This window comes from Somniosus microcephalus, chromosome 10, assembly GCF_052327205.1.
Source record: "Somniosus microcephalus isolate GS21.2 chromosome 10, FLI_Smic_1.0, whole genome shotgun sequence".
NCBI lineage: Eukaryota > Metazoa > Chordata > Chondrichthyes > Squaliformes > Somniosidae > Somniosus > Somniosus microcephalus.
The window spans coordinates 181,253,566-181,268,945 of NC_140996.1; the positions used below are offsets into that span (position 1 = coordinate 181,253,566).

General features: G+C 49.9%; 1 protein-coding gene across 1 annotated transcript in view; it reads right to left on the reverse strand.

Annotated features, from left to right (window-relative positions):
* The window catches only part of flt1 (fms related receptor tyrosine kinase 1), a 245,006-nt gene that overhangs the window by 16,439 nt on the left and 213,187 nt on the right, over positions 1–15,380 (reverse strand). Inside the window, exon 29 of the mRNA XM_085999287.1 lies at positions 4,596–4,690. Coding sequence (XP_085855413.1) covers positions 4,596–4,690 — 95 coding nt within the window. The remainder of the gene's footprint in view (positions 1–4,595; positions 4,691–15,380) is intronic.

Sequence of the window (15,380 nt, forward strand, 5' to 3'; positions counted from 1 at the left end):
AACACTTCACCCCGCCGGACTCTTTTTTAAACGAGGGGTGAATGTGGTAAATCACTGTTAACTCTGTACAGGTCCAGGCATGTCTAATGTGGTAAACCACTGTTAACTCTGTACAGGTCCAGGCATGTCTCCGCCCCTGGCTCCACCCCTAAGCCCGGGTATAAAGGTGACTCACCACCCTTCCCCCGGGAGCTCTTAGGATGGATCCACTAGCAGAGGCATGCTCCAGTTCTTAGTCAATAAAAGCCTACTTTGTATAAGTTCAACTCGTAGTCTTTGGTGTTGTTGATAGTGCATCAGAACTTACATTTGTTTAACGCCCATCATGACCTCGGAATGTACCAAAGCTCTTCACAGCCAATTAAGTACTTTTGAAGTGTAGTCGCTGTTGTAATGTAGAGAAACACAGCAGCCAATTTGCACACAGAAAGGTCCCACATATAGCAATGAGATAATGACCAGATAATCTGTTTTAAGTGTTGGTTGAGCAATAAATATTGACCAGGACACTGGGAGAATTCCCCATCTCTTCTTCAAATAGTGCCTTGCGATCTTTTATGTGCACCTGAGAGAGCAGATGGGGCCTCGGTTTAACGGCTCATTTGAAAGACAGCACCTCCGACTATGCAGCACTTCCTCAGCACTAGAGTGAAGTGCCAGCGTAGATTATGTGCTCAAGTCTCTGAAACGAGAGTTGAACCCACACCTTCTGACTCAGAGGTAAGAGTGCTATCACTGAGCCAACATTGATATCTAATTTACTGAAAATATAATCAATTCAAGGAATGGTAAGCAACCAGGCTTATGTATTTACAGAAACTTAGAAGGTGTGGCACTCTGTAACTATCTTTTCCATTATTAGTCAACTGAGACTCAAATCTATGCTAGATCCATGCTTTGTGTGTGCACTCTTGAATGGTGAAGGAGTAAGGATATTCAACAATTCACATCTCTTATCCCTAATTTGGTCCTACAGTATCCTCTATAATGTGGTCTCACCAACTTATGATATGCTCGTGTGAGTCTGGCTGGACAGATTCTTTTGCATGTCTTGGATGGTCTCAATCAGCTATGGGATAATCATGATGCTCTCCCACTGTAAAGAGATGAATTCTATAACTGGTGTCATGTGGACTTCCCGTGTCTTTCTCAATTGTTTTAAAATAGAGAGGGTTAATACTCAACCAAATGTAGTGTATCATCACACGTTAATGGTTGTGGTGGGGCTGCAGGGTATCTAGTGATTCTCCCACGTATTTTGCCGCTGTCATTGGTTTGACCATGTTGGTGTATATTTCTTGAGGAGGTTAAGATAATGGTTGCACCAAACTCCATTATATCCTGTCATGGTCATTTTGATACTTCTATGGGAGTCATCTAATTAAACTGCCTCTTTTTTGCAGTGCATTGCTGTATTTCTAATTCTGTGGTGTGAGGCAGTGCTCTGGGCCAAAATACCTTTGAAAAAAGGTTCAGTTACAGAGAAAAGTGCACTTCTTGCTAAGAATCAGGAAGTTAGGAGTAAGAAGGGAAGTTAGTGGAACTTTTTTTTATACATGAAGGTAACAACAGACTTATGTACAAGCTATCTGGAAAGACCATTAAAGTGAATATTGTAAATTAGGTCATGAGGAGCTTTTGAACAGAGAACAGATTGCAGGATATGATCAGAACATAATTAGGTGGGGTTAAAAGGACGTGTTGGGTCAAATTACATTTTCCAGTCCTTAAAAATTGTTATGCAGTTTGGTTGGCTATAGGTCTCTGATCAGGACCTGAGTACCCCTCTGAATTCTCTGTGGTAGTCTTAATTAGAGAATAGAAACGTGTGACTTCTGTGTTTGTGTGTGATCGTACTTGGTATGAACCTTTTGGGAATCATAAATGAACGAATGTCATCTCTTATATAATATAATGCCATCTCTTGTTTAACTTTAGAAACTTGCATTAGCTTGGCTCGGTAGCACTCTCACCAGAAGCTTATGACTTCAAGCTGCACTAAGGAGCTGAGTACATAATCTAGACTGACGCATCTGCGCAGTACTGAGGAAGGACTGTATTGTTGGAGGTACTGTCCTTCGGATGAGACGTTAAACCAAGGCCCTGCCTGCCCACTCGAGTGGATGTAAAAGAACCCATGACACAATTCCAAGAAGAGCAGGGAGTTCTCCTGGTACGATAGCAAAATACTGCGGATGCTGGAAATCCAAAATAACAACAGAAAACGCTGGAAAAACTCAGCAGGCCAGGCAACATCCGTGGAGAGAGAAACAGAGTCAACGTTTTGGGTCGAAACCCTTCTACAGAACTGAGGAAAAAAAGGCAGGAAATGAAAAGATTAAAAGGCAGTTTGGGGGCTGGGAAATGGGGGAGGGGATGAAAGAAGAGACATTAAGAGATATTCAAGGTGAGATGAGATGGTAATAGGACAGGTAAAGAGACAAACAATGGCGCTAGATGAAGTGTGAAATGCGCCGGCAGAGTGAGAGACAGCTGCCATGTGGGAGAGAGAGAGAAAAGGAAAAGGCACAAACCAAAAGTGTGGATTAAAAATATAAAAATGTAATAGGGGCCGAGGTTATGATCTGAAATTGTTGAACTCGATATTGAGTCCGGAAGGCTGTAAAGTGCCTAATCGGAAGATGAGGTGCTGTTCCTCGAGTTTACGCTGAGCTTCCGTGGAACAATGCAAGAGGCCGAGGACGGTGAGGTCTGAGTGGGAATGGAACGATGAATTGAAATGGCAGGCGACCGGAAGCTCGGGGTCACCCTTACGGACTGAACGGAGGTGTTCCGCAAAACGGTCACCCAATCTGCGTTTGGTCTCCCCAATGTAGAGGAGACCACATCGTGAGCAGCGAATACAGTATACTAGATTGCAAGAAGTACAAGTAAATCGCTGTTTCACCTGGAAGGGGTGTTTGGGGCCCTGGACAGTGGGAAGGGGGGAGGTATATGGGCAGGTGTTGCATCTCCTGCGCTTGCATGGGAAGGTGCTGGGCGAAGGGGAAGGGTGCTGGGGGTGATAGAGGAGTGGACTAGGGTGTCTCGGAGGGAGCGGTCCCTACGGAATGCTGAAAGGGGAGGGGAGGGGAAGATGCGTTTGGTGGTGGGATCACATTGGAGATGGCGGAGGATGATCCGTTGAATGTGGAGGCTGGTGGGGTGAAAGGTGAGGACAAGGGGAACCCTATCGTGGTTCCGGGAGGGAGGGGCAGGGGTGAGCGCAGAAGTGCTGGAAATAGAACGGACACGGGCGCGGGCCGTGTCAACCACGGTAGAGGGGAATCCAGTTCTCCTGGTGTCCTGGACAACATTCCTCCTTCAACCAACACCACCAAAACAGACTATCTGGCCATTCATTCATTTGTTATTTATAGGACCTTGCTGTCCACAAATTGGCTACCACATTTGCCGGCAAAACAAAAGTTACTGTACTTCAAAAGTAATCCATTGGTTATGAAGCACTTTGGGACATCATAAACACTATTTAAATGCAAGTCCTTTCTTTCTTAATATGGATTGTCTTACATAAACATAATACCTTATGATTACAGTTTGCCTTCATTTTCGTTATTTCTCATTCCCCTGTTACGTGCTGTGCTTTGTTTCTTTGCGTAAATTAGTTTAGAAAAAAAAAACAATTGGCAGAACAACCTGCTAGGATATCCTTTATTTCATGTGCAGTTCCTATTAATGGCACAACTCTAGCCAAAACATGAAAGTAAAAATGTTTAAGTTGCTTTACTAATGGTGTGCAATGTGTACAAAGCCAATTTTTTATTACACCAGGGACCAGTGTGCAGGATTATGTACCGAAATGTATGTCTTCAACAACTACAAAAAATAATATTAGCCCTTTTGACTGTACTCACTGTACTACCTTTTTTTTTTGCTGTTATAGATCACTTCTGAACCATTTTATAGTATTTTTTCCAAGCTCTCTCTCTCTTTTCTTTTGAAAATATAATTACTTTACGTCGATCTCTCCTCACTATATTTGGCTGCTTTACTCTATTCAGTTCTGTCTCTGCACATATTATTTTGTTATTAAAAGCCCATTTATGGCACTTTATAGTAGTTACAGCTGTTAAAAAAACTCTACTACAGTAGCTTGATCTATTCCTGTTTTGCAAATAAAGTAAGAAAACACTGCTTTAGGAAACAGGAAAGTGCAGGAAGGATTTCAAGTGAAAAACCTGCCAGTACTTTTATTCTAAATTTTGCAACCTAATTAAGTTAGAATGAATCGCAAAGACACCAGATAATTAATAGTATACTTGTAAATAGCAAAGGTTTACTCAGGAATTAAGCTGTTACAGCAAGTTTGTTTGGCCATCACAATTTGAAATGATGTTTATGCAGCACAAACTTAGTCATACTTTTAAAAAGCATTTCACCGCAAAAAGGACTTCCTACTTAATCACTTTCCTGCAAATGCAGGCAGACAAATACAGAGTGCCAAACTGCATGTATTCCCTGCTTGGGTCCATTTCATTTTTGAGCCATGTCTATTTTTTTTCCTGGTTCCAGTTTCCTGTTATAATTACTGCATTTAACAAATATATTGTATATTTTATATTGTGTTGATTTACCCAAAAGACTGTGAATGCCTTGGTTTGCTATCCATCCACATTGGACGCTTCAATTCTTCTGAGGCTAAAACCATCCCACTATCCGTCTGATAATCCTGAGGAAAAACAACAGTAAGTTCATTCAGGATTGCTATTTAACTTTATTATCGGCTGTATAATCTAGAAAATCCTTCTAACATGTTGAAATATGATTAAATCATCGTTGACTACAGCCTCAGTTTTAAATGATCGATGTGTATCAATCTGGAGTTGTAGGTGATGTTCATTGGAAGTTCTTGTCCCTCTGACCAATGCCCCTATATTACATCAACACTGGAAAATATTACAGGTTAGTAAGGCAAAGTATAAGTAAACCAATATTCAGGTGTATACATGAAGGCACTCAATAAGACATGCAGGCTATGTGTGTGTACTTTGGGGTTGTATACAGCACATGCAATTAATTACTTATTTATTTAAAACAGTCTACTTGATATATTAACATTACAAGCTACAGACGAGGAAGGCCATTGAACCCATCTTGAATGACTCTACACTCTCCCCTTTGCTCATCTAATTGTTTTCTAAATGTTTCAGAGTTTTTGCCTCCATCACACCACCTGGAAGTCCATTCCAAGTGTCAATCACTTTGTGTGAAGATGAACTTCCTGATATCAGTCCTAAAGATACCGTTTATAGTTTGAACCTATGGTCCCTTGTCCTGTTCCCAGTTTAATTTATAGTAGTATTTCAGCTTAACTTTGTAGGATTCGCAAAAATCCAGGAAAATACAGTCTACATTGTAAAACCCCTGAAATGGCCACATTTTATGAACACAAGATGGAGTTGGCAGATCACATGACTCATTTCAGGACATACCACTGCAGTATCTTAAAGAAACCTGAGTCGCCACCGATTAGAAGATTCCAGAACTGACTGCAATTGATATGGTAAAATGGTTACAGTAGTAACGAAGTCAAAACAAAAGTATTTACACCTCAAGGTGTGTTAATTGCTAGCAAAACGCAAACCCATCTCTGAAATCACAGAGCACTGACAAAACCTATTATCTGTACCAAACTCAGAGGGACACAGGACAGATCCCATTAGTTTCATTTACAAGACATTAAAATAAAGTACCCGCTTTTGTCAAAGCAGCCTGCCCATTATTTTAACAAAAGAAAACCCCTGATTTGGCGCCAAGATAAGGGCAAGAAAACAGTATAACTGTTGGGGGAAAAGAGACAAAAACACAGTTTCACACAGACACGAGGTCAAAAGGCAGAGCGAGTGGAGAGGTTCGATTACGGTTCGAGGAGCACGGAGGGCCTACAAGTTCGAGCAGGAGAGCAGGTTCAGGAGCCGGTCCCATAAGGAAGATTGGAGATCCCGGACGATACAGGAGCACCAAGGTCAAGGACAGTTTTAAAAACCCTGGTGAGCATAGAGGCCCAACTCCACCTAGCTGATCTAGTTGAGGTATACTGTAGAGGCGGGAGGGTTTTTAATATTAAGGGCTTTGTAATTCGGGAGTGTTATTCATCCTTCGTTGTGCCGTGCGCTTTCTCCACCCCCGTTTTATTATATCGCTGATCTAGAATTGATGTATTATGATAGTCAAAGTAACTCTTGTGTGTTAAATTTTAGTTCCCATTGAGAGGCGTGTTCATGATTTTTGTCTGCATTGTTTCTTCATTCTCTATGTTTTATTCTCCTTAAAAATAAAGATACCTTTGATTTAAAACTTCCCTTGTCTCACCTGATCCATTTGTCTTCCGAGTCACAAGTTGGGCCAACACATCAAGGTGGTCTGGCAATAAGCCCAGTGTCTAGAACCGGTGAGGGGGGAGCGCTTCGGAACCGCTCACGAGCAGTGTGAAATCAAAAACCGATCTCGCACACCACAAGCTCGTTAAAACGACCCCTTACAGAATGGCGACCCAGATGGGACACTGGCTACAGAACCCTTGTGTGGTGGACAAAGACTCGGGTGAGACAGATGTTATGGAGGACAGGTTATCCTCCTACGTGTGTGGCAAAGTAAATGTAGCAAAAAAATGGGTATATGACCTGTTAGGAGCCGAGCGTCCCCTAAAGGCAGCTGCCCAGTGGACGGCTAGTAAAGAGCACCACAAGGGCATTGAAAAAGCGGTGTGGCTTATGTGCTATAAAAAGCAGGTTCTGGTACTGGACCACGCGGTGGCCAGTAAGGAAACCAAAATTAAGCATTTGTCCCGGGAGCTGCAGGAAAAGGTTGCAGCGGAAGGGAAGGTGCTAGTGGCTCTGGAGGCCATAAGCCAAGAGAGGGCAGCGATGGTCCGGGACCATCGGGGGAAGGTAGAAAGGCTGGAGGGCAAGATAGCTGAGCTGGAGGGGAGCACTAGGTTCAGGGTAGAACACGTAGAGTATCAGGCAAGAGAGTCCAGGGAGAAAGAGAGGAGATTAAAAACGGAGATTAGCCGCCTTACAGGGGAACTGAAGGCACAGGAGGAAAAGGTAGGCGAAGTAAAAGCAGCCTATAAGCTGGCCTGCGCTCAAGGGTTTGAGGAGGCAGACCACGGCCCCTGTAGGCAGGAAATAGAAAGCCTGAATCTGGCACTGGCCAGGGCAAAGGGGATGATATGCCTCATTAGCCCCAAGGTCGGCCAGGCTGAGTTCAACGGTAACCCAAGCAGGGAAGTCCCGCAGGCAGCCCCCAGAACAAAACGGGTTAGGGAACCAGAGATTTCACAGCCACCACCCCTAGCCCCTAGTTTTCCAGAGGTCTGGGATCAGGAGGGGGTGGAGGATGAAGAATCCAAGGTAGACCAGGGTAGCCTGAGAGAGAATCAGGGACCGGGACCGGTGTACCCCGTGACACAACGGGGGTACGGACCACCCGGTGACGACGGGGAACCTGGGGACCTCCAGAACCAATTCCTGGTGCCACACGGTGTGCAACAATTGCGCTCCATGGTGAGCTACATCCCCAAGCTCACCATGAAGGGGGACCCTTCTCTTCACTTTAGGGAGATAGAGCAGGCGGCCTGTGTTAACGACTGCGACGAGGCAGAGAAGGCCAAGATGATGTTGTTCTCCCTGGGTAGCGATCTCCTCCAGACGCTACCCGATGGGTGTAAGAGGGGTCAGGAAAATTATGACAGGCTGAAGGACGAGATCCTGGAGGCCATGGGGATGAACGAGGGGAGTCCGTTCACCCGGGTGGAGAAAACAGTCCAGCTCCCCGGGGAATTCCCGCAGGCGTTCGCGGACAGGCTGTGGCCAGTCTACCAGGGTGCGTGCCCGGGAATGCCGGCGCGAGCGAACCTGGACGGGGACCAGTTAGTCCACTGGCTCAGGTGCCTGATGAATAACTCCCTGCCCCGCGTTCAAATGCAGGCAATGGCCTGGTTCGACCCCCGAAACCCTCTGACCACGGAGGCGATGGTGATCCGCCAACTCACCGTCACCTTTAGAAACGGGAGGATTAGTGAGACACCCCAGCAAAACGGGAAGGTTTGTGAGGTCAGGCCTGGTGACCAGCCCCGTAAAGAGTGGCGCCAGGAAGGGAGCCGTCCCAACCAAAGCCGCCAAACGTGCTACGGTTGCGGGAAGGAGGGGCATTGGCGCAGGGACTGTAAGAATCCCTGGAAGGACACAAGGGAAAAGGTCCCCACAGCCCCAGCCCAAGCCCCGGCTGCACCCCCGACCTCTGCCTCAGAGAGAGAGAGACGGAGCCAACTGTCCCTCCAGAGCTGCTGGACGTGCTGCTGGCTTCAGTGAGGTCATTGGTCCTCATTAAGGGGAAGATAGCAGCCACCACCGGTCCAGCGGTTCCCCCAACCCCTTCCCAAAGTGGCCCGCAATGACTGGAGCCTGCGCAGCCCGTCTATCTATGTGCGCTCCAGTACGACGGATGGAAGAGACCGCTCGTGCAGATGGAGGTAGAGAAGGAAATGAGGACTTATCTGTTGGATACGGGAGCTTCATGCACCGTGATCCATACGAAGAATCCCACCACCTCACCTCTGTCTAACGGGGTTCCATACGTCCTATCGGGGTTCACAGGGGCGGAGCAGATGGGTGCGTTCTCCAGGCCGCTCTCGATCCGCCTGGGCACACTCCAGACAAAGTGGACATGTGTCCTGGCGAGATGGGATGCGGAGGGAGGGAAGGGGATCCTAGGGGCGACTTCATCGTGGGCCATGGGATCCTCATGGACCTCAGGAACCATTGCCTTTGGGGGGCCAACACCGGAAAGGAAAGTGGAGTGGTAGTAATCCCGGGAAAGGATGGGAAGGGAACCCTGTGTACCATGAAGCCGAAAGGGAGTTACGACCTCGGTGAAATGATGGAGGGTATCCCAGAAGTATTTAGAGCCGAGGTGCAGGCTCAGTTAGGTGCGTTCGCCACGCACAAACACGACTGTGGGAGGGTTGCTAGCTTTGAGGTTAGGGTAGATGGGGATCCCATGGCCCGGCCCCAAAGGCAGTACAACTTCCCAAAGGAAGCAGAGGCTGATATGGAGGTGGCCATATCAGCACTGGTACAGCAGGGGGTGCTGAGGCCTATAGCCACCCATGTGAACTCTCCGCTTTGGCCGGTTAAGAAACCGGACAATTCCTGGAGAGCCACGGTGGACTATCGGGTGTTGAACAGCAACATCCCCGCTTGTGCCCCCACAGTGGCAGCAGTGGCCGACCTCATTGGGAATATCCCCGCATCCGCGACCACGTTCACGGTGCTGGATATTTCCAATGGGTTCTGGTCGATCCCTGTGCGGAGGGAGGACCAGTATAAATTTGCCTTTACTGTCAAAGGGCAACAGTATACATGGAATTGCTTGCCACAAGGCTTCCACAATAGTCCCAGCATTTTCCACCAATGCATGGCGGACAGCCTGAAGGAGTTCAGTCAGCCCCTTCAGTTAGTACAGTACGTGGACGACCTGCTCCTGTTTACCGACACGGTCGGGGAGCACGGCCCACTGCTGGCTGAACTGTTGGAACTACTGACCAGAAGGGGGTTCAAAGTCAACCCAAAGAAAGCGCAGATCGGTCAAAAGGAAGTCAAGTTCCTGGGGCTGACCATCCGCGCCGGAGAAAGGGCCATCGATAGGGCTAGGAGGGAGGCGGTACAGGAGTTACTGGTCCCCGTCACCATAAAGGGTGTGAGGTCGTTTCTAGGGCTAACCGGGTACTGCCGAGACTTCATGGAGGACTATGCGGCCATGGCAGCCCCACTACTCCGACTCCTGCACAAGGGAGTGGAGTGGTCGTGGGATGAAGGATGCCAGGCCGCGTTCGAGCTCCTAAAAAGGAAGCTGCAGACCGCACCGGCCCTGGGAGCGATAGATGGGGGAAGGGAGTTCTTCCTGGAGGTGGCGGCCGGCGGGGACAGTCTCAGTGCTGTGTTGCTCCAGGAGCGACATGGCAAGCTGAGACCCGTGGTTTACTCCTCCAGGGTGCTCACCGGCGTGGAGAGGAGCTACTCGGTCTGTGAGCGGCACCTCTTGGCCACACACTGGGCTGTGAAAAGATCCGCCATCTTCACAGGCACCTCCCCCATCACCCTCCTCACACACCACACGCCCACCAAGATGCTTTTGGATGGGAGGATTAAGGGTGGGACAGTGAGCAGTGCCCGCATTGCGCACTGGACCCTACTCCTCTCACAAATGGATCTGCGGGTACAAGGCCTGTGCGAGCCCAGATTAGCCGCCAACCTGGCTTACCCTGGGACAGCCCATCAATGTGCCGTTGAAGGGGTATGGGAGGTTGACGTTGGTCTCCGGGCTGGGATACATCCCACCGGCCGTGAGATTTACGTGGATGGTTCCAGCACAGTATCCGCTGGAAAGCGGCTCACGGGGTTCGGAGTGTATGACCCAACGGCTGACATTGCGTTGGCGATTAAACTCCCCAGTACCATGAGCGCCCAGCAGGCAGAACTGTCTGCTGTGGCGTATGTGGTTACCCATCCCGAAGTTTTCCCTACCCCGTACACGATTTGCTCAGACAGCATGTTTACATGCAATTCGTGTACCGAATACCTGGCCATCTGGTCCCGTCGCAGATTCACTTCCGCGGATGGGAGACCCTTGGTGGTAAAGCCCCTGCTGGAGAAGATCCTGGCAGCCGTGGGGGAGAAGGGTGAGGTCTTCACCCACAAGGTGACGGCTCACTCCTCCACAGAACCTCGCGGTCAGGGGAACCAGCGAGCTGACGCACTGGCGAGAGAGGGTGCCCAGACCGGCATTTTCTGGGACCCCTACGGGTCCGGACCAGTGGCAGCTGTAAAAGGCAGGGATGGGATCCAGAAGAGTGTAGGGGTAGCGCTAGCCCCGGACCTAAAATCGGTCCAATCTCAGGACCCTGCCCTGAGAGGGGTATTTAACGCGGTTAGTGAGGGGAAGAAAATGGAAGGCCCGTATGGTGCAGCATCCCTGTCCATAAGAGAGGGGATGCTGTTTAAAGAAGAGCAGTGGGTGGTGCCTCAGCAGCACCGGAGGGAATTCCTTCAACTGGCCCATGAGGGACCAGGAGCAGGGCACCCCGGGCCTGAGGTCACCTGGCAGCGGGTGGAACAAGCAGGATGGTGGCCAGGACTCCGGGAGGACGTCCGGGAGTTTTGCGCGAACTGTCTTGTGTGCGCGGCAAATAACCCCGATCCTCACAGGAGGAAGGTGCCGATGGGACACGTTAGGAGGGTAGAGGGACCATGGCAGTCAATCCAAATTGACTATATCGGACCCTTACCCGCCACCCAGGGAGGCTATAAGTACTGCCTCGTTCTGGTGGACGTGTTCTCTAAATGGGTTGAAGCCTTCCCCTGCCGAACAGCCACAGCGTTAGGGACTGCGAGAATCTTGGTGCGGGAGGTGTTCTCGAGATGGGGACTGCCCCAGTTCGTGGAATGCGATCAGGGAAGCCAGTTTACCGGCCAAGTAATGCAGAACACCCTGATGCTGCTGGGCATTCAGGGGAAATGGCACGTAGCCTACAATCCACAGTCATCGGGGATTGTGGAGCGGATGAACCGCACCTTAAAAGAAAAAATGAGGAAAGAGATAATGGGTTTGCCCCAAAGGTGGGCAGAAGTCCTGCCTCTTGTCCTCATGGGGATCCGTTCCAGCCAGTCGAAGAGTACGGGGTACTCTCCGCATGAGCTCATGACCGGGAGGGTCATGAGAATCCCCACCCATGTCCTGGCCCCAGTCCTAATGGAGGGGCAGCTAAGGGAGGTGAATCGGGACAAATTTGCCCGCACGCTCCTTGAACGCCTCCAAAGGATCTATGAGGGGGCCGCAGGTAACATGGGGAGGCAGCACCAGGGAAATAGGATGCTGCTCGAGCCCAGTAAAACCCATCGCTGGGAGGTAGGGGATCTAGTGATGGTAAGGAACTTCGCCCGTGTGGGGAGTTTTGAGCCACTTTACATGGGTCCCTACAGCATCGTAGATCAGGCCAGCCCCATGGTGTATGCTGTGAAACTGCCCCGGCGCACAAAATGGTTTCACATCAATCAATGTAAGCTGTTTAAGCCGGAGGCAGGGAAGCAGGCAGCGGGGGCTGAAAAAGGCAGCAAAGAATTAAAAACTGCAGGGGAGCTGCAGCCGCAGGTCACACAGGCTGGACGAGCAGCCTGCGTGAGGGGAGGAGTTGTCCCGTCCACACGGGAGACTCCCCCATTGTTCTGGGACCCAGAAGGGGAGGAGCCGGAGGTCCTAGGTCCTGTCCCTGATCACCCAGAAGGGGAGGAGCCAGAGGTCCTAGGTCCTGTCCCTGGTCACAAGGAAGCCGAGTCGGAGGACGAAGGTCCCGCCCCCGACTGCGGTGAAGGGGAGGAGCCGGATGTCTTAGGTCTTGCCCCTGAGTGCAGCATTAGAGAGGTGGCGTCTGGGGGCGGAGACTCTCAACCTGGAGTCCCAGGTAGCAGAGAGGTGCCTGCCGCTGACCCAGAGCCTAGGGAGGCGGAGCCTGCGGGAGGAAGCCCACAGCCGGCAATCGTGGGGAAGCCACGGACTGCAGCCAGGGCCAAAACTCCAGCCAAGGGTCCGGCCTACGAGGAAGCCTCATATGTGGTGACCCTTAGACGGTCAAATAGAAAACTGCAACCGAAGAAGGTTTGGTCACCGGTTTTCACAAGAGGGACCCCCCAGAAGAAAGCTGCGAGAAGTTTAAACGGTCCACAGCCAGCAGCCACGGGCTGCCAGGGACCAGCAGCTGAGACCGATGTGGGAACGCAGCATGGGGAGGCCTGCGACGGTCCCCGCAGATTATAAGCTGGCCGTCCGGAGACGGGCGGCAGATGTATATATTTATATAGTTTTGGGTAATAAGGTTTAGTTTATTGTAATTTTAGAAAATAAGTAAGTGGTCTTCTGGAAGTATGGTAGCACTTTGGAGCGATAGAATGTGGCAAGTTTTAGGTGAGCTAGGGTCGCGGGACCCACTCACCCCGCACCCAAGCCGAGGAGCCCAGGGAGCCCGGCTCGAAACCTTTTTTTATCTCTCCGTCAGATAGTAACAAGATGATGCCAGTCGGAGGCATCATCCTCGCGGCCCTGGTGGGCCTCAACGTCGCCTGGAGGGGAGAGACGGAGGATCACCGTATCTTTGGCTGCTCTGGGGAAACTGCGCCTCTGGCCCACGACGGGCAGGGCCTGCGCGAAGCAGAGGAAGTCGCTGGGTACACCCACGAGGGCAACTGGCCCGGATGGCTGGGCTCGAACGCCACGAAATATTCAAGCGAAACTGGCTTCACATACGGGGAGGTCTCTTTGTCGTGTCCTCGGATCAAGATCCAGGCCACGCGGATCAGTGTGACTGTGGGGAACCCCAGAGTAAAGTGGGAAAGGTTAGGGAACGACACTCACCGGACTATCACAGGGACCCAGGGAGGGTTGACAGTGTGCTGGGATAAATGGTGGGAACCCGATCAGGGGATTTACGTGTGTATGTGGGGTTCAGAGAAAGTCTGCCCCACAGGTGTTTCCATCATTTTCCACAGCCAGTGGCAAGATAACGGGAGGGGGATGGACTGGGAATCGCGCTTGGACGCATGCGCGGTCCCCTACTCCCCAATCACGGTTAATGCCACTGAGCTAGTGACCCGCCCCCGACAGCCCCTGCCCATGACCCAGACACCACGGACAGTAGCAGAGGGATGCCCCACCACCACCAAGGGACCAGGGAACGGTTTAGTATTAGTTCCCACTGACCAAATGGCCTATCAGGGGGTCCATTACGCGGTGGCCTCGGTCATCCTCAACCTGACCGAGGTGCACCTGCCGGAATAGTGCCCCATAGAAACGGCAAGGCTGTATCAGGCCCTGCTGAAAGAGACCCTGCAGAAGTTTTTCGAATTTGACTTCGCGGGGGTCAATAGGTACCGAGGGCCACGAGGAATGGGAGACAAAGAAGGGGCGCCGTGAACGACGTGGCCCACTTTGGTTTCACAATTCCCCCTCTCCCAGAACATTTAACCGAACTGCTGAAAGCAGTTACTGTCTCTCAGAAGCACTTCTTTACTTTAGAGCAGAAAACCACCGACATAGGGGCAAAAATCCAAGACATAGTGGTTCCACCATGGTGGGACCTTTTTGATAATATAGAGATCCCATCATGGGTCAGACTGGCTTCCCACGTCTTAGTGGTGTGCCAGGTAGGGATCGTTCTGTACCTGGTCTGTGTCCAGTGTAGGAGGAAGGGACACGACAGGGAGTTCCCTAGTCAGCGGAATTGGCGGGGCCACTATGTCAGCATAAACGGGGACTCGCCCGTGTAGCTAAATGTTTTTATTCCATCTGTTTTTGGTGTATTATAACAAAGATTGTGTTGCGTCGGGTTATGACTCTAAGGTGAGTCTGTACATAGCATAAATGTTTCTCCGGTAGGGGATATCTACTCAACTCCGTTTTCGGGATAAGGAAAGTGCGTGTGCGAGGTATACTCCATAGTCAGGTAAACTACGGGGAAGGTCAGTTGGGGGGGGAGGGAACGGATTTATGCTCACCCTCAAACATTCATGATACAAAAGACGATTTGAGATGTCCATTGTATCACAGGGAGGACTGTAGGATTCGCAAAAATCCAGGAAAATACAGTCTACATTGTAAAACCCCTGAAATGGCCACATTTTATGAACACAAGATGGAGTTGGCAGATCACATGACTCATTTCAGAAGGACATACCACTGCAGTATCTTAAAGAAACCTGAGTCGCCACCGATTAGAAGATTCCAGAACTGACTGCAATTGATATGGTAAAATGGTTACAGTAGTAACGAAGTCAAAACAAAAGTATTTACACCTCAAGGTGTGTTAATTGCTAGCAAAACGCAAACCCATCTCTGAAATCACAGAGCACAGACAAAACCTATTATCTGTACCAAACTCAGAGGGACACAGGACAGATCCCATTAGTTTCATTTACAAGACATTAAAATAAAGTACCCGCTTTTGTCAAAGCAGCCTGCCCATTACTTTAACAAAAGAAAACCCCTGATTTGGCGCCAAGATAAGGGCAAGAAAACAGTATAACTGTTGGGGGAAAAGAGACAAAAACACAGTTTCACACAGACACGAGGTCAAAGGCAGAGCGAGTGGAGAGGTTCGATTACGGTTCGAGGAGCACGGAGGGCCTACAAGTTCGAGCAGGAGAGCAGGTTCAGGAGCCGGTCCCATAAGGAAGATTGGAGATCCCGGACGATACAGGAGCACCAAGGTCAAGGACAGTTTTTTTAAAACCCTGGTGAGCATAGAGGCCCAACTCCACCTAGCTGATCTAGTTGAGGTATACTTTAAAGATGGGGGGGGGGTTTTT